At 47.1% G+C, this 20,977-nt stretch overlaps 7 protein-coding genes across 7 annotated transcripts; 5 read left to right on the plus strand and 2 right to left on the minus strand.

The window, feature by feature from the left end:
* Positions 1 to 15: 15 nt before the first annotated feature.
* Positions 16 to 1,415, plus strand: EYB26_008640 (uncharacterized protein; the record flags this gene model as incomplete). The annotated part of the gene is made up of 6 exons (XM_054267891.1): positions 16 to 87; positions 137 to 340; positions 650 to 899; positions 946 to 1,027; positions 1,146 to 1,246; positions 1,300 to 1,415. 6 exons carry the CDS (start codon positions 16 to 18, stop codon positions 1,413 to 1,415), a joined length of 825 nt encoding a protein of 274 aa, XP_054123866.1.
* Positions 1,416 to 2,139: 724 nt separating this feature from the next.
* On the minus strand, positions 2,140 to 2,952 carry EYB26_008641 (uncharacterized protein; the record flags this gene model as incomplete). The annotated part of the gene is made up of 4 exons (XM_054267892.1): positions 2,140 to 2,225; positions 2,274 to 2,373; positions 2,425 to 2,666; positions 2,805 to 2,952. 4 exons carry the CDS (start codon positions 2,950 to 2,952, stop codon positions 2,140 to 2,142), a joined length of 576 nt encoding a protein of 191 aa, XP_054123867.1.
* Positions 2,953 to 4,550: 1,598 nt separating this feature from the next.
* On the plus strand, positions 4,551 to 4,937 carry EYB26_008642 (uncharacterized protein; the record flags this gene model as incomplete). The annotated part of the gene is made up of 1 exon (XM_054267893.1): positions 4,551 to 4,937. The coding sequence occupies one exon, from the start codon at positions 4,551 to 4,553 to the stop codon at positions 4,935 to 4,937; it is 387 nt and encodes a 128-aa protein (XP_054123868.1).
* A 180-nt stretch (positions 4,938 to 5,117) lies between these two features.
* On the plus strand, positions 5,118 to 7,994 carry EYB26_008643 (uncharacterized protein; the record flags this gene model as incomplete). The annotated part of the gene is made up of 3 exons (XM_054267894.1): positions 5,118 to 6,601; positions 6,665 to 6,996; positions 7,114 to 7,994. 3 exons carry the CDS (start codon positions 5,118 to 5,120, stop codon positions 7,992 to 7,994), a joined length of 2,697 nt encoding a protein of 898 aa, XP_054123869.1.
* Positions 7,995 to 12,330: 4,336 nt separating this feature from the next.
* EYB26_008644 (uncharacterized protein) lies at positions 12,331 to 15,936 on the plus strand (the record flags this gene model as incomplete). Its single annotated transcript, XM_054267895.1, has 3 exons — positions 12,331 to 13,264; positions 13,313 to 14,156; positions 14,205 to 15,936. The coding sequence occupies 3 exons, from the start codon at positions 12,331 to 12,333 to the stop codon at positions 15,934 to 15,936; spliced, it is 3,510 nt and encodes a 1,169-aa protein (XP_054123870.1).
* Positions 15,937 to 16,210: 274 nt separating this feature from the next.
* On the plus strand, positions 16,211 to 16,884 carry EYB26_008645 (uncharacterized protein; the record flags this gene model as incomplete). Its single annotated transcript, XM_054267896.1, has 2 exons — positions 16,211 to 16,241; positions 16,295 to 16,884. The coding sequence occupies 2 exons, from the start codon at positions 16,211 to 16,213 to the stop codon at positions 16,882 to 16,884; spliced, it is 621 nt and encodes a 206-aa protein (XP_054123871.1).
* Positions 16,885 to 19,815: 2,931 nt separating this feature from the next.
* On the minus strand, positions 19,816 to 20,631 carry EYB26_008646 (uncharacterized protein; the record flags this gene model as incomplete). The annotated part of the gene is made up of 2 exons (XM_054267897.1): positions 19,816 to 20,163; positions 20,233 to 20,631. 2 exons carry the CDS (start codon positions 20,629 to 20,631, stop codon positions 19,816 to 19,818), a joined length of 747 nt encoding a protein of 248 aa, XP_054123872.1.
* Between the last annotated feature and the right edge of the window lie 346 nt (positions 20,632 to 20,977).

Raw genomic sequence — 20,977 nt, forward strand, 5'->3', positions numbered from 1 at the left:
ATGACTTATGCTTTAATGACGACTCATGTGTTGACAATTCAGCAAGATGTCGACCCTAAACAAGGGGAGATCCTCTTTGCAATTATTGTAGGCAGGTTCCCTTGCTATCCAGATATTAAGGCTAACTTCTATTTAGGGCGCCGTATCGTTAGCAATGATTATTATATCTACTTTTCCTGTCCTCAAGAAGCGGATCTATGAAATATTCTTGCGAACTCATCAAGCCCTTGCAATCCTATTCTTCTATTCTATTTGGCGCCACTTGTCCTTGGGTTCCGTCTTCCTACGACTGTATCTCTACATTCCGTTGTCTATCCTCTACTTGATTACTGTCTACCAGGTTAGAATGTTTCTATACTAGAACAACTTCCTCTCATCCTGGCCAAAGCCACGTGCAATAATTACCTGCAGACCGATTCAGCCACTAATCGCTAGGAACAAGGAAGGCTCTGGTAGGGAACTGGAAAACGATACCGGGCGTATCATAAAGATTTGTGTTACTCTGGGTAGGCCTCTTGGCATTGGCGCCGGTCAGTGTATTCACTTATAGATGCCCTCGGTGAGCCTCGGTTCTTGGATGCAATCACACCCCTTCGTAGTTACCTCTTGGTCACTAGAGAAGCAGACCACGCTAGAATTATTTGTCCAGGTCCGTCGAGGATTCACTGCAACTTTGCAACAACGCACCACTGCCAGTGGATCTGCTTCGTTCTGTGCGTTCCTAATAGGTCTATTTGGGATTAGCCACTCCTTAAGTCAGTATAAGACTGTCGTTACTGTGGCTAGCAATGCTGGTATTACCGGCGTGGTTCCCTATCTCAAACAGCTTCTCTATAGCTATAACATATTGATAGGTCAAATCCGCCGTCTGCATCTCGTGTGGGAAGTTGACACCCTAGGTAAGCAATGACCATTTATACACACGCCCTGAGCTAATCGATATAGATATGGTTGTTGAAGCGCAGCCTCTACTTAATGATCTTCTCAAAGACGACAGTCTTACCAACGGCTATATAAGTCATACCAGGTCCTTTGGGGGTCGCGTCTAACGACTGGAAGATATTTGAAGTATCGATCTATACTGAATCAGCCCACAATAACGGAGAATCCTTCGGAGAACACGGTCGTGCTTTCCGATATCATAGGAAGCCTGACTACAACAAAATCATATCCACCGAAGTGGCAGATGACTATATAGAGAGAATCCCTAACACTCCAGAACGGACTGGGGAGATTCTGATACTGAGTACGTCTTTCATAAAGTCGATAACTGATCGGAATACTAACATCGTTATAAAGCTTCCGTCTCAAACCGATTGAGAGATCATTTGAAGTCTGTTGTTTGTCGATACCTTGGTAAGAAAGTTACTATGCAGGAAGTGGACTATCGGCCGTCTGAGGTTATCGCACAGTGATTATGGGGTAATGTTTCTTAACCTAAAGTGTTCATTAGTTTACCAGTCGAGATAGACAATGCCATGACGTCATTATGTTCCTGTTTCAAAACACGATCGACCGTGCAGGTTCTAGCGCAACTGCTAGACCCACATGTTCCTGTTTTAAAAACACGATCGACTGTGCAAGTTATAGCGCAGCGGCTAGACCCACATCGGGAACAAGTTGATGACGTCGTCACCCAGTTCAAGCTTATGTATTTGAAACTGAGTGCTTACTAGACAAAGTTAGTATACCGGATAACGTAGCTACCATATAGAGGAAATATTATTTTTATCAAAGATAGAATGACTTATGACGAGTAGAGGTATGGTACATCCTTTAGATATAGTAGAATTTGCGACCGTTCATACAATAGAAAAATAGGACACACGGAGTATTCGCGAAGCCTAAAATCAGCTATTCACATCTGGGAACTAATAGAGTAGAAAGTGCGTGCAGAAATCAGTGCGAATCGAGCCAATCCCGCCAAATAATCTTTTGAGAATTTTGCGGTCTTAAGGATATACTGTACAATTATTAGATACTCCGTTGCCTGTCATTGGTTTGATCTGAACATACATCTTTCAATTCATCGACAGATTCAGCTGTATCTGTCTTTAGGAGAAATTGAAAAGCCAGGGAGTCCATAGACCAGCGATCTACATTATCGATTCCCTTAGCGCCGTTTGACTTGGTATATTTTTACATGAGCAGTGTGGCTATTGATGCGACGGCATTGATTGACTTGGCCTGGTCCGGAGGTCCCTTCACACAGTAATCTAATGCCGCTGAGAAGTTGGTCAGCTCTTTCTTCCCGCATATTGAGGTGCTCTTACCGATCTGGATCGTACCATCCATCCCCAGCAGGATGTTGGAGCAAATAAGAGCCTGGTGGTTATATCCACATGCGTGGAGAAAGGATAGGCCGCTGAGAATCTTCAGATATATTTAGTGGTCTATATCCATGATCAGGGCTCGTGGTGTTACCTGTGCTAGCGCGGATAAGACTTGAGTGTCACGAGGGTAATAATCACAAGCCACCAAGTGATCCAGAGTCACCGGGAGATCGTCAAACACCATATATATAGAATCTTCATGTGTGAAGTATTCTCGAACGAGTAGGATATTCTCATGTCGAATTGTACGGAACTTCTCCAATATATCTTCGGAATCTTCTTTCTTAAGTGTCTGTATGGCCCTTAACTCTGACGGATGGGTACGAGCGGTAGCTATAGAAACGTCACCAGCGAGGTCACAGTTGAATATATGGTTGTAGTGTTTCTAGGGCGAATCTTTCCAGCCACGCAACTCATGTTCGGCTTTAGCTTGAAGCACGGCCATTGGCAGTCTCAATCTCTTAGGACTACCAGTTAGCTTAGTAGGAGAGTTTTTTCCTGTGGTCTTTCCGCTGTCCGCTCGTGTTTCCGCAAGCCCGTTAAGGGGTTGATGCGAGGATTTTACTGAGGCACTATTAGAAGCACCAACAGTAAGACTCTGAGATACGTTGTCCGACATTATAGACACACAACCAACTGCAACGGAAAGACCTTCATTACACAGGGTGGCTCGAACAGGGGAGAAGGGGTATTTATATAAAACCTTACAATAAACAAGAAACGAAAACTGTGGGTTTCACAATAGGGTGGCGTAGAAATAGCGTCCTGACGCATCTGCTTGTTTCGCATCCATCGCTGTCAACGAAATCATAGACATAAACCAAATAACTATGGATAGCCCTTCGTTACGTACGCTGAACCGGACAGGAAAGACGTAAAATTTCTACCTGAAACCTTATAATAGATAGGAAAGGGGAAGGAAGGGCTTCAAAACAGGGAGGGGTAGAAACAGTATCATGACTCATCTGCTTATTTCGCATCCGTCGCTGTCAATGAAATTATAAATACCCCCAACACGCCAACCTAACCATCGTCTCTCACAATTTCTCGATCGTATATTGATTGAGTGCTATACGTCAACCACCCCTGCTCCGACATGGATCGTTCTATGTTTAGCAATACAGAGCTATAGTTGGTAAGAGAACGACGTCTTAAATTTCAGGGCATAGTAAAGATTAATATCAGCCAAATCTCTCTACCTTCCGAGTACAAACCGGACAATGTGGAGAGGCTGCGGCGTATCTTTGACAGTGAAGATTGCGACCGATTATCATTGCTAAATCATGTCGTGGCGACCATCTCGAGGGAACACCTTATAAGTGCCCTGAGTGGCAGTGAGGTAAACGCCAACTCTTTAATGAGTCAGCAGCTAGATCGCTACATCGCCGTCGAGTTTCCGATTGGACAGGTGACGTGCCTATACAGACAGCACCGGTTGAGAGCGGGAAGGGAGTTCTTGGCACCTTATGACTGGTGGTGGATAGTTAATCTATATTTAGACGGTGGGTCTCGATTCCTCGTTTATAGTTACTGGGGTCTGACTCTCGACGAGACATCAGTCAGGAGCTTGAGACGGAATTAACGGATGAATATGCTAATGAAGCGACACCGACCGATGGCGAAGTATATCGCAAAGTCCGTCAGTATTAGTATGAAGCTAGTGCTCGCTTCGAAGAGTGATGGCTGTCTCGGCTAATAGAAAATAAATAAAAGCAGATACGACAACTGTCACAGCGGGAAAATAGTTCGATCCGCTCAGCTTTTGACTCGTTGCTGCCAATTCTAGGTCTTTGGAATAGGATGAGTATTGGCAACCTTCCTCAGGTCATTGCCATGAAATGTGATGAGGTTCGTATTCCCTCGGCGCTATAAGACTGTTGCTAATCTAATCAGGAAATTATTCACTACCTCTGTTTTATCAAGGACTTCTGGTCATCACTAGTTGAACATGACCGATCTCGGATGGAGAAGATTGATTGTATAACTGTGGAGAAGCTCTAGCTTCTGGTTCCAGGAGGGTTGGACCGGACCAAAGTTAAAGGCCTCGTGCTCAGTGGTGAAGCATTCCTAAAATTCAGCCAAGTAGAATGTAAGTCTATCTGGAGGGTTTTACGCCGTCGCGGTGAGATTGTACCATCGCTTCACACTTTTTTCAAGGACCTTTCTTACCTCGAGGTCACATCGAGCTGCCTTGGACGATTAGTCGACCTCGCGGCCATGCGCAAGCGCACCATGCAGTCCGCCATGAAGCAGATCTACAACCCCGCGAGACATGGTCGCGGTCGCTATCAAACGCAAGTGTCCGAGACGGAATTCCGATTATGTTCCAGGACGGTGGAAGAAGGCAGAGAGAGTGGATATCGACAACTCTGGCTCTTTGCCTTTCGACACTACCTCCAGATGCCGAAAGCACGTCAGAAAAAGAAGCGACATGCCAAAACCAAGTTCCGAGAAGCCAACGACGGAGTCGTGCACCGAATGGCATTCCTAGCCCTTCAACTAGGATTCGACTCACCGCAGATCCGACGTCTCATAGACGACTCGCCAGATCGCCGGCTTGCGCTGGAAGCGCTTCTAAAGGCGCGTGACCGTGATCAGTATTGATACGATTCTATCGATACGCTTGTCAATCAGATCGTGGCATGTTTTAACGAGGCCGTTCCTGTCGAGATTCGAGACCGTCGCGCCTCAGCTCCTTTTTCCACCATCCCCAGACAGAGTCGATGCGGGAAACCCAGCCTCGAGACTCACGAACAAGAGCAAAACTTTCTCTTCCTTGATCAGATGGAGAGCCAACCATCGGATGAGTCCGTTTCCGCACTCTATGTGAGAAGATGTGTATATTTCGCTTTCTTTGGTCGACCGTCTGAGACTCCGCCAACCCCAATTGACGAAGACTATTCAACGCCCCATAGCTCCCCTCATCCGCCTCCGTCGCCGCTGTTCGTCCCTGAAGAAAACAATCCGTCAGACGACCGCCAGATGACGGGGATCTCGGATCATGTGATTGACAGACCTGACACGCAGCGTCGGAATAGGAGACGCGAGGAGCGGCGGGAACGGCGACAGCGGCGGCGGCAAGAGCGGGAGACTCGGCGACGGCAGAGAGAGTCTCGCCGTCAACGAATGTCCAGTGGTGGACATGAAGGCGGACAGGCCGCCAGACCCCATTCTGTAGACCAAAACCATGGGGAATCAAGTCGCGGGTCTTCCGGAAATATCACGGAAGTGGAAATCGACGCTGGGAATGAGCATGAATCTACACAGCCGGAAGACACAATAATCGAGGAACTGAGAGGTAACGCACTCACCGCTAACCAGACGCCAGTTGACCCATCGGTAGCGGAACCGATTGAAATCGAAGCCGCGCTTGAGAAAGATTCTCAAGCGGCAGATACTCCTGATGATATAATGGTGCCAGAGCTCGTTATCGATGATACCGAGGACAATTCCGGGCCACACGACTTCATAGAAGCGAATACACTAGGAGAGATAGACGAAAATGAGTCCTTAACTCGACAGGAGCCTGACCACCTTGGCGAACTGCCGTCAGGTCATCTTATAGAAGATCGTCGATCCGTTCTCAGTGCTTTAAACCAGCATAGGGCTGTGCGACGACGATCCCGACCCTTAGGACACAAGCGGACGGTCATATCCAGACGACAGGCTGCAGCACAGACCCGCCTCGGCGGTAAGAACCGTCGTCTGACGCAAGTAAATATAAAACAGGGGCATAAGCTCACCTCCCATGCGGACCTTCCAATCCAAAGTCCACTCGAAGAGGTTATAGCGGAAGAGAGGGCTCAAACGCTTGCGCAGTTAGAAGAGGGTCCAGTCATCTCAGAATCGGTCGTTGCAGATCATGCTGATCTTCCCCAAACGTCCCCTCTACCTTCTGTGCCAGAGTTCCTCGGTAGAGTGCACGAGCCCGAAAGTCCAGTGGAGGAGAGTCATGAGCCCACCAACATTGGGGAAGACCCGCACGAGACAGAAATAGAGGACCATAATGTGACTCCAGAGATAATCATCCACGAGCCGTCTCCTGGGCGTATTCCGGAACATCCCACGGACAATGCCAGGTTGAACACCCCCACAGAAGCAAATACATCACCGCGAGAAGTGGCTGACGGTGAGGCTCTAATTCGACAAGAAGATGACCGTCTTGTAGAACCTCCCTCCACACTCCGCTCATCAAGACAGCATAGGGCTGCTCGACGTTCCCGACTCTCAGGGCTTCCCTCCACACTCCGCTCACCAAGACAGCACAGGTCTGCTCGACGTTCCTGACTCTCAGGGCTTCCCTCCACACTCCGCTCATCAAGACAGCACAGGGCTGCTCGACCTTCCCGACTCTTAGGGCTCAATCGATCGGCGAAAGCCAGACGACAGGCTGCACAAAGACATCGCGGCGGAAAAGCCCATCGTCTCACACAAGTAGATATGAAGCAAGGGCATCAGTTCACTCCCGGTGCAAACCTTGGAGCTGAGAAACTGCCTCCAACCGAGGATCTCACAGGGCAGAGCCCACCTGAAGCGGTGGTGGCGGAAGAGAGGGCACAAGCAGTGGCCCAATCAGCAGAGCCTCCAGCCGTCTCTGACTCGGCCGTTGCCGATCCTGCCAATCCTCCTCTGCCTTCGATGCCAGAATTGATTGCTCGGTTGCGTGAGTCTGAAAGCCTGGTGGAAGGGAACCAGGGAGTTGAAATTGGGAATCCTCCACCCGAACATCCTCATGAAGACCTGTAAGCCGCAAGACCAGAAGTACTGACTGACGACAGAGAATCTCGTCGAAAAGTTCCGAGAGACAAGAGAATCGCCGAGGAAGCACGACGTCGACGGGAAGCCAAGCAGCGGGCAGAAAATACTCCGCGAGCAGCCCAGGAATTCGAAAATGACTTCACTCAGACTCAGAGCGGGGACGATCTCTTCAATGACAACAACAACGGTGAGATCGCTCCACTTGAAGGCAATCATGCTCCTCCTGCTGCTACTGGTGGTGGTGGAGCAAACCAGAGACTTCGATCAACAAGCCCACCAAGCCAACCTCTGAAGGCTGGGCGAAAACAATTTGCTCGGCCTGCTCGCCAGGGTCCGTATCGGCGTCCAATCGAAAAAGGCCAAGGAGACCGAGATCGACCTCTCACGCAGATCGATATGCAGCTGACGACTTCAGATCAACCTACCATTGCCCCGGGAGATCCGCCACTGCCGGCCATTCCTCTGACTGAGCCGGCGCCGATCGAGAACGCGTCCAACGCGCTTCCAGTTCCCCCGCCTCCTAATGGTAGTGTCGAACGCAGGAGGAAAGCCGCCAATAAGATTCGAGAACAGCGGCCACCCATTGTTGCCAATCCTCACGAGCCGTCCGATGATCTGGTCATCTTCCGGGTCTGGACTGGGACTCGGTGGACGGAGCGGAAGAGAGTCGTTGCCAATCCGTCTGATCCCCTTCGCTGCGAGCGCGAAGCAAAACGCTTTGTAGAAGCATATCATGCACAGCTCCGAGATGCGCGGCTGCGTATGCTGATGCCTTCACAATGTCTTCAGTCGGCTCGACAGGATGGTAGCCAATCCGTGTTTCTGATCTTTCCCGAAGACCGGACTGTCAACAAAGCCATGGAACAGGCGGCGGCAGCGTTCATAGGCTTCAGACGTCGTTAGTGTTCGCTGCTTCGGCGGCAATGTGACTCCATCATGCGAGGCCGTATGGAAGCCTCAGCCACGAGACCGCATCTCGACGGCTCATTTGACTCCATGGCCACTGGGGAGTCACGGCGGGAGCCAGTGGGCTGGCTGGGCTCTATGGCCCGGGCCATATGGCCCAGTGGGCGATCAGGACGGGTTCATGTGTCCATGTCCCGTCGTCCATGGCTTTAACGCTCCCGCCTACGGTCCACTGCTTTATGTCTACATCCATTCGGCCCTCACAGACATGTAGAGTTGTCTTTCCGGCGGATCAGGGCATGAGGCTCTCGACTAGTGTCCCACTACGACGTATGGCTAATCTAGCCATATGGTCACCGCACTTTTCTAGGAAATACTCAATTATAGAAATTCTTACCCAAGCCGCTCGCGGTCAAGAGATAGACTATCTAGAATGCATACCACCTTGGGATGCGTTTACCAGGTGTCATAGGCGTCTATGATTCATCTGATCCTATGAACGGCTTCCTAGGACGCAGAGTTCTATAGCAAGGGCCTCACCGTCCTATCACAATCAGATTGCTGAGTCGTTTAACTACCTGTTCGAGAAACATAAAGCTTAGTCATCCTCCTATAACTAAACCTTGAACATAGAGCTGAGTCATCCGCTTGTTCCAAACGACTAATGAGGTAGTGCGAAGAAGTATGTACTTGTTTGAAACTTGGTCGTTCTATCAAAGGAGATCGCTGTCATTCGCCTGTCCCTGGAAACATGAAGCTTAGTCATCCGCCTGTAGGAACCAGAAGAGAGTTTGGGACTCTAGCTGCAGGATCATCTTGAGCTGCTTATCCTCGTGGATATCTCACAGCTGCTTCCTTCTGTTCATGCTGATTTTATCTCATGCCGAGCCCGTTGGTTGTGGGCTTTATGCGGCCTTAACTTAATTCGCTGCGTGGGAGATCTATGACAATGCCCAGTGGCGATAGAGTAGTTTCCTCCTGCGAATCCATGGAGTTTACTCACCTCTCTGTGGAGGCCGACAGCCCCACAGCCCCACAGCCCCCTACCCTAGGCCTATTAGAAAATTCTGTGCCTGAATCTGCACGCACCTGTTTTTATCTGCGATCGTCGCACTGTCTAAAGATGTTTCATTCGGCGTTACAGATACATGCTTCATGAGATACCTGGATTGTTTCGACCGACCACATCATTAGGCATGAACAATGGGGACCACACAACGAAGGTTATTGGACCTTCCAGCTGAAGTGTTGCAGCTAGTATTTGAAAGCGTATAAGGCCTCTCTTCACACAGACATACTCCATACTGATGGTTTAGGAGATATCGAAATCCGACTTATGGGCACTCTATCACACTTCCCAAACTCTGCGAGCTCACGCAGTTCGACTACTTTTCCGGGAGACATTCATCAAGTTCCAGAAGAACGTCCCCATATCCTTGAACTTCAGGAGACTGCCCGTGAGGACAATAATTGATGTATTGTTGAGGGAGTTATCGCATATACGAGACCTGTATCTATCCACATCTTCATGCACGAGTTCGACGAGTTTACTTGACTTATTGGGACGAATCCCAAACTTGAAGTGTTGTGTGTACGGTGACTCCTATCCCATTATATATAACTGCTATAGAATTCTACATGGCTCGTGTTGATGCTGACTTTTTGAAGAATTGATATGGACACAGACTACAGAATCTCAGAGCCTAACATGTGTTCCGCGCCGGATTTATCCTCCCGCCTCTGGCCCTCTTGCTCCTTTCAATCGTTGGAACGCCTTATCATGGACGCGACTTGCACTTGGACGATGCCAAGCTTGCCCGCTCTTCGTGACTTGTCAATTTACTGCGAGAACATCGGTAGCTCTTCTATTTTGATAGACCTCACGACGCTACCCCGGCTATTATCTTTCGAATTAGAAGAGTACGCAGGCGAGGGCCTAACGCTTTTGGGGTCGTCTCAGACAGTAAAGAAGGTTTGTTTCACGATTTCCAATATCGAATTGAGCTTCCTCCAAAACCTGGGACAACACATCGAAGAAATCGACCTGTTCTCTTGTGTCATTCACCCGGACGGACGTCACCCCAGAGTCCAGCTTCCACATCTGAGGTCCATGAGTTTGACGAAGGATTCAATCACTTTCCTTCCTTTTTTGTTTCCAATCAACATCTCCTGCTTGGAAAAAGTATCCATCACAACTGACTTTGATTGCGGGTACAGCAAATTACTGGCGCTTTTAAATTTGGAAGAGGGTACCACCACAGAGCTGTCCAATCATGATGATTCTCTCGTTCCTTTCGCAAGCCGGATCTCACACTTAGTTGAGACTCTTGAGTGGCCCGTGGACTACAGAATTTGGAGTGATTGGATTAGTGGCAACTATAGCGATGGATCTGATTCAATGTGATTATCAGATGTGTCACGTTCTGCCTGAGCTAGTCATTCGTCCTTACCATATTTGCAGCCGCTTGAGGAACATCAGTGAAAACTCCTCGATCGGACCATAGTGCAGCTTCCCTCACTTTGATACCAACGGTCGTCAGCATTGACCACAAAAATTATCTACTAAACAAGCTGAGTGTTTGCGTCGCCCCACCGTTTCGGCATTGGAGTGTGTTTCTTGGTCCACTTCAAGTGTAGCTACAGTTCTTCTATTGGATACAGCCAACTTGTTCCTGGCCAACCTTGTGCAGTATTTGCGTCGAAGGTTGAACGGGCGGCGGAGTCATCCGCCAGTTTTAAATTGACGCAACTACGTAGTAGTGTTCAATCAGACAGGACCCACCCTACAACAGAGAGAGGCTCCGGGTACAGTCTCTGCCAATCAAATCGTTATTTAGTTACTTTCGAACATAGAGCTGAGTCATCTGCTTGTTTTCAAACGACTAGGGAGGTTATTGGCTTAGCTCCGGAATGGCTTCCTATCCTATGAAAGTGACTAAGGAGAAATAGTTAATTAACCAGCCTCGAATGTTCAGCTTAGTCAAGATCTTGTGACCTTAACAACCACTCCGTTGGCTGTCAAGACATCTTCATGACGTTGTTTCGATCAGACTTAATCTTATTCCAGCTATCAAACAGACTACCCAGTCATATAGTTTGCAAGAAGAGCAAAGGCAATAATACTGTCTGAGTCACATCCCTGTTCGTGATCTTCGAGGATGGCCGCTGCTCTTGAAATATATAAATCATGCATCTCCCCTTGCTAATACTCAATCTGTCCTGCCATCTGCCGGCAAAGCTAACCTCAATTGAAACATGGCCAGTGATTCATCGATTGCTTTTCAGGATGATGAATGCGAGGAAATCACGGATAAACGGTCGACAAGCCAACGTCTGTTCGGCTCTTGGGAAAGGTTCCCATTCTCGCGGACGGATACCATCTTCGTTCGGTTCCTAGACATGGACAGAGAGGGATACTGTGGAATGAGGATAGGCGATCTCCCCTCGCAGCCACCGTTGGTTCAAAGAATAACCTCTTATTCTTCTCGACGGGGACATCATCTGGTACAGCAAACCTGTCACCCGAACTTGGTGAACCTCACGGACATGTCAAGGACCGGGGATGGGGTTTAGCTACCCTTCTGGATTTCCCTAGCAACGTGAAGCTTGTCCACATGTTAGGTCTAGCGGCTGATCGATTTATGAAAATTCCACTTAGAATATCCCCCAAGGAGCTTCTCAAGGTACGAAACCTTCCCAGAAGTTATGCTCTATATGGCCTAACAGCTAGATAGCACCCGTTTTTGCGACTTGGTCAAGAGTCATGGTATCTGTCGCACCTTGTTATATTACACTCTTATTATCTCCAGACCCAGTCACACGTTGGAATCTCAAGAAGGGGAAGAAACGAGAAACGATGAAAACACCAGCGAATAGGGGGTGCGTATGAGTACTGTGTATACTCACCAGCGGCCGACCTGCTTGTACAGCATTTAATTGTGCGTTATTCGTAAGAAGATTCGATTTCATGTGAATTAATGAGAATAGGTTTTCCAACAAGGTAATCTGCCTTACTATACGAAGTATAGATTATGATTGGATGCATAGAATGTGATAGTGTGACGTGGCACGCGGGGTCAAATGAAGAGCCTCAAGGCTGAACTGTTGAAAAGATCTTTCATCATCTCATTTCCAGTAGCCTTATCAATCCACTTGTCATCAAGATATCGATTATGTATTCGTTTGAACCGAACGGCCAGTACCATTTGATCTGGATACAACTTCTCCATTGTGAAGACACAGACCGTTGTGTGCATCGAAGGCCCGCGGCGACCAGAAATGGGTGACTCCTCCAAATATACTGTCGGGTGGATCTGCGCCATCACTTCGGAATATGTTGCTGCAAAAGCCTTTCTCAATAGAGAGCATGAAATCCTGGAGTATGGATCTGCAAACGATAACAACATTTACGCTGGGTGAGATGGGGAAACATAACGTGGTGATCACTCAGCTGCCAGAGGGGGAGTACGGGATAGCAGCTGCTGCCGGTGTCGCGCGAGATATGGTGCGAAGCTTTTCCAATATCAGGATTGGCCTGATGGTTGGCATCGGAGGAGGTGCCCCAAGTAAAAAGCACGATATCCGGCTCGGCGACGTTGTGATCAGTGCACCCCACAATGGAAAGGGTGGTTTATTTCAGTACGACTTTGGGAAAACCATACAGGATCAGGAATTTCGGACCACAGGATTCTTGAAGCAACCCCCCAGTCTGCTTAGAGCCGAAATGGGTGACATTAAAGCTAAGTATGAGATGGAAGGACATCAGCTTGACGAAGCGATTAAGAGCGTGCTTGAAAGGCGGCCGAAGTTACGAAAAAAATACAAGCGACCAGATCTTAGTAGCGATCGATTATATCAGTCACACGTTGTCCATCCCCATAATGATGAAAGGAATTGTGAAGTGGTGTGTGGAGATGACGAATTGAAGTTGGTTGTACGATGCGACCGAAGCGATGAAGACGATAACCCGGCTATTCATTATGGCTTGATTGCGTCGGCAAACCAGGTGATGAAGAATGCTTTGATTCGTGATCGACTTGCAGCAGAGAAAGATGTCCTATGTTTTGAGATGGAAGCAGCAGGCTTGATGAACCATTTTCCATGTCTTGTTATACGGGGCATCTGTGACTACTCAGACTCTCACAAGAACAAAGAGTGGCAAGGGTATGCTGCAATGGCTGCAGCTGCTTATGCAAAGTACCTCCTTTACAGCATCCCCCCATCGAGAGTGGAGGCTGAGAAAACTATTCTTGATGTACTCTCTTCAGGTCAGTTTACGGAGAAAATCACATGAGAGCCAAGTTGACATGGCTTAGTTGAGGAGGACGTGAAACAAATCCGAACTTCTGTTCAAGATATCCATTATACTATCGAAATGATGAGGCAACATGAAGACAATCAAGACCGTCAAGCCATCATTGATTGGCTTTCTCCGGTAGACTACGCTGCTCAGCAGAGTGACTTTATTTCCAAATGGCAGAAAGGAACCGGGGAGTGGCTGTTGAAATCACATGAATTCCAGCAGTGGCTCAAGCAAAGCAACCAGACACTTTTCTGTCCGGGAATGCCAGGAGCAGGCAAGACAATGATCACGTCCATGGTCATTCACTACCTCCACAACACATTCCGAAATGACGGTGCCGTCGGAATTGCATACCTGTATTGTAATTTTAAGCGACAAGACGAGCAAAAGTTCACTGATTTAGTGCTAAGTCTATTAAAGCAGCTAGTTCAGGAACAATCCTTTATGCCAAATACTGTGAGGGAGCTTTACGACCATCATAAACCAAAACGGACGCGCCCTTCATCAGAGGAAATCTTAGGGGCGCTAAATAAGGTTGCTACTTCTTATTCAAGGACCTTTGTTATTGTGGATGCACTAGACGAATGTCAAGTTTCTAACGAATGCCGAACACGGCTCGTATTAGAGATGCTCCGCTTTCAACGGAAGACAGGAGCAAATCTTTTCGCGACTTCACGCTTCATCCATGAGATTGAAAGCAGTTTCCACAATAGTCCCATACTCGAGATCCGTGCCAATGACGAAGACGTACAGAAATACCTCGATGATAGACTGCACAATTTCCGATCGCTGATTTCAAAGGATCTTTCTCTCCAGGGGGAGATAAAGAGTGTAATCGCCAAGGCTGTTGACGGAATGTAGGAATTCCCCCCTTATCATGAACTGCCTTCGTTAATGATACTCAGGTTTCTCCTTGCGCAGCTCTACGTCGATTCTCTAGCATATAAAACAACGAGTAAAGCGATACGTCTTGCATTGAAAGATTTGGAGATAGAATCAAGAACGTCAGATGGCGACATGAAATCCAAAGCATTGGATCACGCCTACGAGCAAGCTATGGAGCGAATTAATACCCAGGCAGTAGAATTCCGGGAGCTTGCTAGACAGGTATTATCGTGGATCACCTTTGCCAGGAGGCCACTGAGGACTTCGGAGCTCCAACATGCTCTAGCTATTGAGGATGGCGGACGTGAAGTTGACAAAGAGAATATCCCGGAAATCGAAGACATGGTCTCTGTGTGTGCTGGCCTAGTAGTTGTTGATGAAAAGAGCCATACCATCCGACTTGTTCACCATACAACACAGGAATACTTTACCCGAAACTGGTGTTTATGGTTTCCCAATGTTCAGGTAGATATTACGCAGAGATGTGTTACCTACCTGTTATTTGATGTCTTTGAAACAGGTCCCTGTCAAACAATTGAAGAGTATGAAGCCAGACTACAGTCTAATGTTTTATATGACTACGCAGCGCAGAACTGGGGATACCATGCCCCAAGATCTTTGATGGAAGGTACTAAACAACTAATACTGACTGTTCTTGAGAGTGAGATGAAGGTATCCGCCTGTGCCCAGGCGATAATAATATCCAGACGCTACTCCGGCTATGCTCATAGAGCTCCAACGAATGTCAAGGGGTTGCATGTAGCGGCATACTTCGGATTAGTAGAGCCGATGACAGACTTACTCAAAAGGCAACATGACCCAGAGTCGAAGGATGACGGCGACCAAATGCCACTACACTGGGCTGCTTGGTCCAGGAATGAGGCGATAGTAGAGCTGCTTCTTAAGAGTTGCGTTGACCCAGGCCCAAACGATGGTGGTGGTCGGACTCCTCTACATTGGGCTGCCCGGCACAGGCATAGGGTGATGGTGGAACTCTTACTCGATAAAGGTGCAGATCCAGGCCCTAGAGATAAGAATGGTCGGACACCATTATTGTGGGTTTCTCAGTATGGGAATACGGCAATAGCCAAATTACTACTTGACAAAGGCGCCGATCCAGACTGTGGAGATAAGGATGGTCAAATACCAGTACACTGGGCTTCTCAGCACGGGCATGAGGCGGCAGTGGAATTACTACTTGACGAAGGCGCCGATCCAGACTGTGGAGATGATAATGGTCAAACACCACTACACTGGGCTTTTCAGCACGGGCATGAGGCAACAGCTAAATTACTACTTGACAAAGGCGCCGATCCAGACTGTGGAGATGATAATGGTCGAACACCACTACACTGGGCTTTTCAGCACGGGCATGAGGCAACAGCTAAATTACTACTTGACAAAGGCGCCGATCCAGACTGTGGAGATAAGGATGGTCAAACACCACTACACTGGGCTTTTCAGCACGGGCATGAGGCAACAGCTAAATTACTACTTGACAAAGGCGCCGATCCAGACTGTGGAGATGATAATGGTCGAACACCACTACACTGGGCTTCTCGGCATGGGCATGAGGCAATAGTCAAATTATTACTTGACAAAGGCGCTGATCCAGACTGTGGAGATAATAATGGTCGAACATCACTACACAGGGCTTTTCAGCATGGGTATGAGACAATAGTCAAATTACTACTTGACAAAGGCGCCGATCCAGACTTTGGAGATGATAATGGTCGAACACCACTACACTGAGCTTCTCGGCATGGGCATGAGGTAATAGTTAAATTACTACTTAATAAAGATGCCAATCTAGGTTTAAGAGATAACGATGGTCAAACACCACTGCATAGGGCTTCTCGGCATGGACATGAGACAGCAGTGAAATTACTACTTGACAAAGGCGCCAATCCAGACTGTGGAGATAAAGATAATCGAACACCACTACACATGGTTTCTTAGTACGGGCATGAGGCAATAGTCAAATTATTACTTGACGAAGGCACCAACTTAGAACCTAGAGATGATAATGGTCGAACACCATTACATTGGGCTTCTCAGTACGAGCATGAGGTAGTAGTGAAATTACTACTTGACAAAGGCGCTGATCCAGACTATAGAGATAAGGATGGTCGAACACCACTACACTGGGCTTCTCAGAGCGGTCGCAAGGTAATAGCAAAGATACTGCTTGATATAGGAGCTAATCCAGGACCTAAAGATGATGGCGGTTGGACACCGCTACATTTGGCAGCTCGGTATAAGCAAGAGGAAATAGTAAAGATACTACTTGAGAAGGGTGCTACTCCGAGACTTTGGGGTAGGTATGGTCGGTCATTGCTACATTGGGCTGTTTATGAAGGTTATGAGGCAATAGTAAAACTACTGCTCGACAAAGGCGCGGATCCGGGCCCTAAAGATGAGAGCGGTCAGACACCGTTACACTGGGCTTCCTGGTCCAAGAATGAAACAATAATGGAGCTACTTCTTGAGAATGACGCTGACCCAAGCCCAAAAGATGATAATGGTCTGACAGCACTACATTTGGCTGCTCAGCACGGACATGAGACAGCAGTCAAATTACTACTTGATAAAGGCGCCGATCCAGACTGTGGAGATAAGGATGGTCGAACACCACTACACTGGGCTTCTCAGTACGGGCATGAGGAAGTAGTAAAATTACTGAATATAACAGCATCCTGATTATCGATACTAATACTAATGTTGTTGTTGAGATCAATCATTGCATATCAATCAATGAGCTCTCGAGGACCACTGATATATGCTGGGCTAGATATTCTATCTTCGCTGAGGTTGATGATGCATTCGGACTGGCAACTGTTTGTGTGTGCTCCTGTTACCTGCAACTTAGCTAGGTATCCATCAGGTCTAACCGGGTATGGAACTCTCAATGGATTCGTACCATTAGGTGAATTAGAAATAATAGCCGATTAGAGCTTCAAGAGATCATCGTCTCAAATGAAATCTGGTTTCTCAGCAAAGTAGCAAACTAAGTCTATCAATCGGGTAACAGGTTATAATATGCACTCAATATAAGCATGTTTATTCCTTCACTCATAATGGTACTTTCAACTTCGCTCCTTCCGAACTTGTAATAGTTATTGAGTCCACCATGACGCAATCGCAATAATAATATAGATTTTTATCAAAAGGGCGCCAGTAAGCCTGGACATGAGGTTTATGATTAGTCGTAAGACACAATAGATTAATCAAGCCGGAAAAACAAACATTCAGACATTGCGAATCTACTCATCAATTGCTTTTCCCCTCTTGGACGACATATCCGAGAACGACCATGGTAATAAACAATGATACGATAGTGAATGGATCGAATTGTAGACTCATTTCGTCAATATGGATCCACCAAGCAATCAGAATTGTGACGGGGACAACGAAAAGGGCCAGCTGTGATTCATTCTTGGGCTTGTGCTAAGTGAAAATTGGGTAGTAATGCATCTCGACGAGGTTTGTTATCAGTGTGGTATGTGCGCGTGACATACCGCACAGATGTGTTACGACGTACAGGCAAGACATCTCATACTTCCATTTCCCTCTAACATGAAGCTTAGTCCAATAGTTCAACTTACTATGGCAGATATATAAGGTTAATATTCAAATGTCATGTCTTGGAGTCCGGCATAAACTCTGCTCTCCCACATTTCTACCCACACTTTCACCTCTGGACTCATGGCGTCCTCGTCTTCTGTATCATCACCGAGCCAGAAGAAGAATAATGTAGAAGTCAATACAAATCACCGTCACAGTCGACGCACAAAATGCGACGGGAATTGCCACATCGTTTATCTTGTCCTTCCACCTCGTTCTGCTTTTCCAAAGACTTGACAAGGTGTTCATATTCGGTTCGATAGCGGTTCGCTCGCGCGATTATCTTGTCACTATCCGGGACCAGATAAGTGCTATCATCCTCTTCAACCAAGCGAACAGTATGATCTAGGATCAAAATACATTCTATAGCACTCAGCAGCTTTAATGACCGCAGTGTATCATCTCGCAGCTTTTCGTCATCCCAACTGGAACGGTCAACAAGAATGTTGGTACACCTTAATATTAAGTCGCCGTAGGAATGTCGTAGCGTCGGCAGATGATCGTGGGCCCGATTGTCACTAAGCTAGAGAATATCGCGCTTGGGGTGGAAGTAAAAATTATGAGATGGGAAGCCCTGGTGGTGAAGATGGTGATAGTGCCGTAACGTGAACTTTCTAGATTCTTGACACACCGATAGCGCTATCGGTGGCTGGAATTCTTCAAGCGGGTATGTCGTCAATCCCCTAATACGGAGACTATTTTCAGAAAATGTCGATAATGATCCAACCGGGTGCAAGATGATAACACGTTGGCCATCATCGGTCTCCTCTTCGTCGTCGCTGGAATCATCCTCCCCGTTAGAATCATCCGCCCCGTTGTCATGTCGATAAAACATCGGCTCGATCACCATCGGTGGTGGCCATGTGTACTCCCAAACTATGTAACGAATCTCAAGGGGAAGAGAACTAAAGGTATGCATTCCAGGACCGACCAGCTATACGAATTGCGAAAGATTATACCTTTTTTTTTTTAAATTATCTGTCGGAATATTGATCTCATGATTCGGCGCTTCTACACCCCCGGCGCAGAACCGACATGTACGTACGGAGCGGGATTACTATATCCCTAGCGCCCCCGGAGCAACCTCGTATATAGCTCACTAGGCACCCCCATGCCCCTACGGTTTCGGGGAGTCAGTCGTTTATAATTGAATATTTATGCTTATAAGCAGGCTCACCACGTAGGGCTGTTGGACCGCCCTTGCTCCCTAATCTATGCTTCGTGATACGGATTATAGCTAAACCAACATTATCATATGTGTCATGGCTACGGAACATGCCGTGGATCGTAGATCGTGCGACGACGATGGAAGCACGTGATATGTCAGCCTTGTAGAGAATCTGACTAATACGCTAATCCCGATTTAGAACTGTCTCTCGGCGCGAAGCGCAACAACCCGATAAAACCCAATGCCGCCTACTGTCGCGATAAAGGCGAAACATGAAGCTTAGAATAACAAAGATCTTGGGTTTGACCTCCAGCTTGGGAGGAAATGCAAGCAAACGCAGTAAGAAAACACAGACTTCACAATGAGGGAGATTGCTTCTCCAGAAAGTGGGGCCGCAGGATGGCGTGGTTCCAGAATTGCCTGGCGTGGATACTATTTCTGCCAATCGAATGAATACTCTTATCGATGAATCTTGAACACAAGGCTGAGTCATTCGCCTGTTTTGAATGACCAATAAGGTAGTTAGTTAGAGCTCAGAAACAGACAGCCGAGTCATTCCCCGGTTTTCATCTAACTAACCAATCGAAGCAGGTGGATTATGGTATGTCTGCTGAACAGTGGCGCGGCGGCTAATTATTGGATGATGAAATGCTGATCCGACTACGCGGGGATAGTTAATTACATACATAGTCCCTCAATCCATAACTAGTATTGACAATAAAAGACAATGATTGCCAGCATCCCTGGCATGATCAATAGCAAAGTCTTATTTTTCTTAACGTTATGTTGTAAAATCAATTTATGGGAGAACCGATCCCTACCAATGACAGTGAAGAACACTACTCAAGACTGCGAGCAATAAAGCGTTCCAGCTTCGCTAGACACCCATTTCCCTTGGTCAATGGGGAACAGCAAGTAACATCCTCGACATGCTGGTAAAGCGCTGAAAGCTTGAAAAATGCTTTGTCACAACTGGGACATATGTATGTCCAATCCCCATTTTCAAGAGTGTCGTCTATATACTGTTTACTCTGAAAACATTGATGTGCAATGTCGTCAATTTCCTCTCCAGTTGCCTCTGATGCGCAATTCCCGGATTCAAGATGTATCAACATTCCAGAGAATGTCTTGAAAGAGTCATAGCAGCCGTAGCATTCTATGTTTCGAGGCTGATGTTTCTGTTGATGCTATTATTTCGTCAGTAATGCCAGCTCTGAGCATCATTGCGTGTCTCAAAACGTGTGGTATAACTATACCAATTGTAGACTATTCTTGTTTGCAAAGTACTTGCCACACTTAGTGCAAAGATGGTGCTTCTCAACATCATGAAGCTCAAGTTGGTCCTTGGAATTGCAGTATATTGCACATTCTGCGCAATAATGATGCGACTCCACCAAGTGATCTTTAAGATCTTCATCATTTTCGAAGTCCTGTGACCGACGACAAGCAGTACAGATATGATGCGCGTTAGATTCTCGAAGATGTGCATCCTTGGCAGAACCATTGATAAACACCCGGAAGCACCTCTCACACCAGGAATGGCGGTTAGTGTGTCTGCAATGGTCGTAAAGGGCAGCTTCATGGTTAAAGGATCTTTCGCAGATTCTGCACTCGTAATCCAAACCGTTATAATCAAGATACGGTCCCAGCGTCATGTTGTGTTTGCTAGGAGCCTCGCTGGTCGTTCATCACAGAAAGAAGTGATATATGCTATCGCTATTGTCGGATGGTCTGAATAGTTCGGTGTGCGTAATGAGTTGCAATAACTTTATAGATAACTGGGTGTTGGAGAGTAGATGATTAGATAATATCGCTCTATTCTGCTAGGCAACAATTTCAAGGTAACATTTGATTGAATGACATGTTCAGGGGTGTACTGCAGATTGAGTCGTGTTCGCGCATGATTCGTTAAAACCATGGTGTAAGGTGACGAATCACCTGGGAATCTGTGGCATTCCTCAAACCTTACATAGTACTACCGATGCAACTCCTCCGAAATAA

This window comes from Talaromyces marneffei, chromosome 6 (genome assembly GCF_009556855.1).
Source record: "Talaromyces marneffei chromosome 6, complete sequence".
NCBI lineage: Eukaryota > Fungi > Ascomycota > Eurotiomycetes > Eurotiales > Trichocomaceae > Talaromyces > Talaromyces marneffei.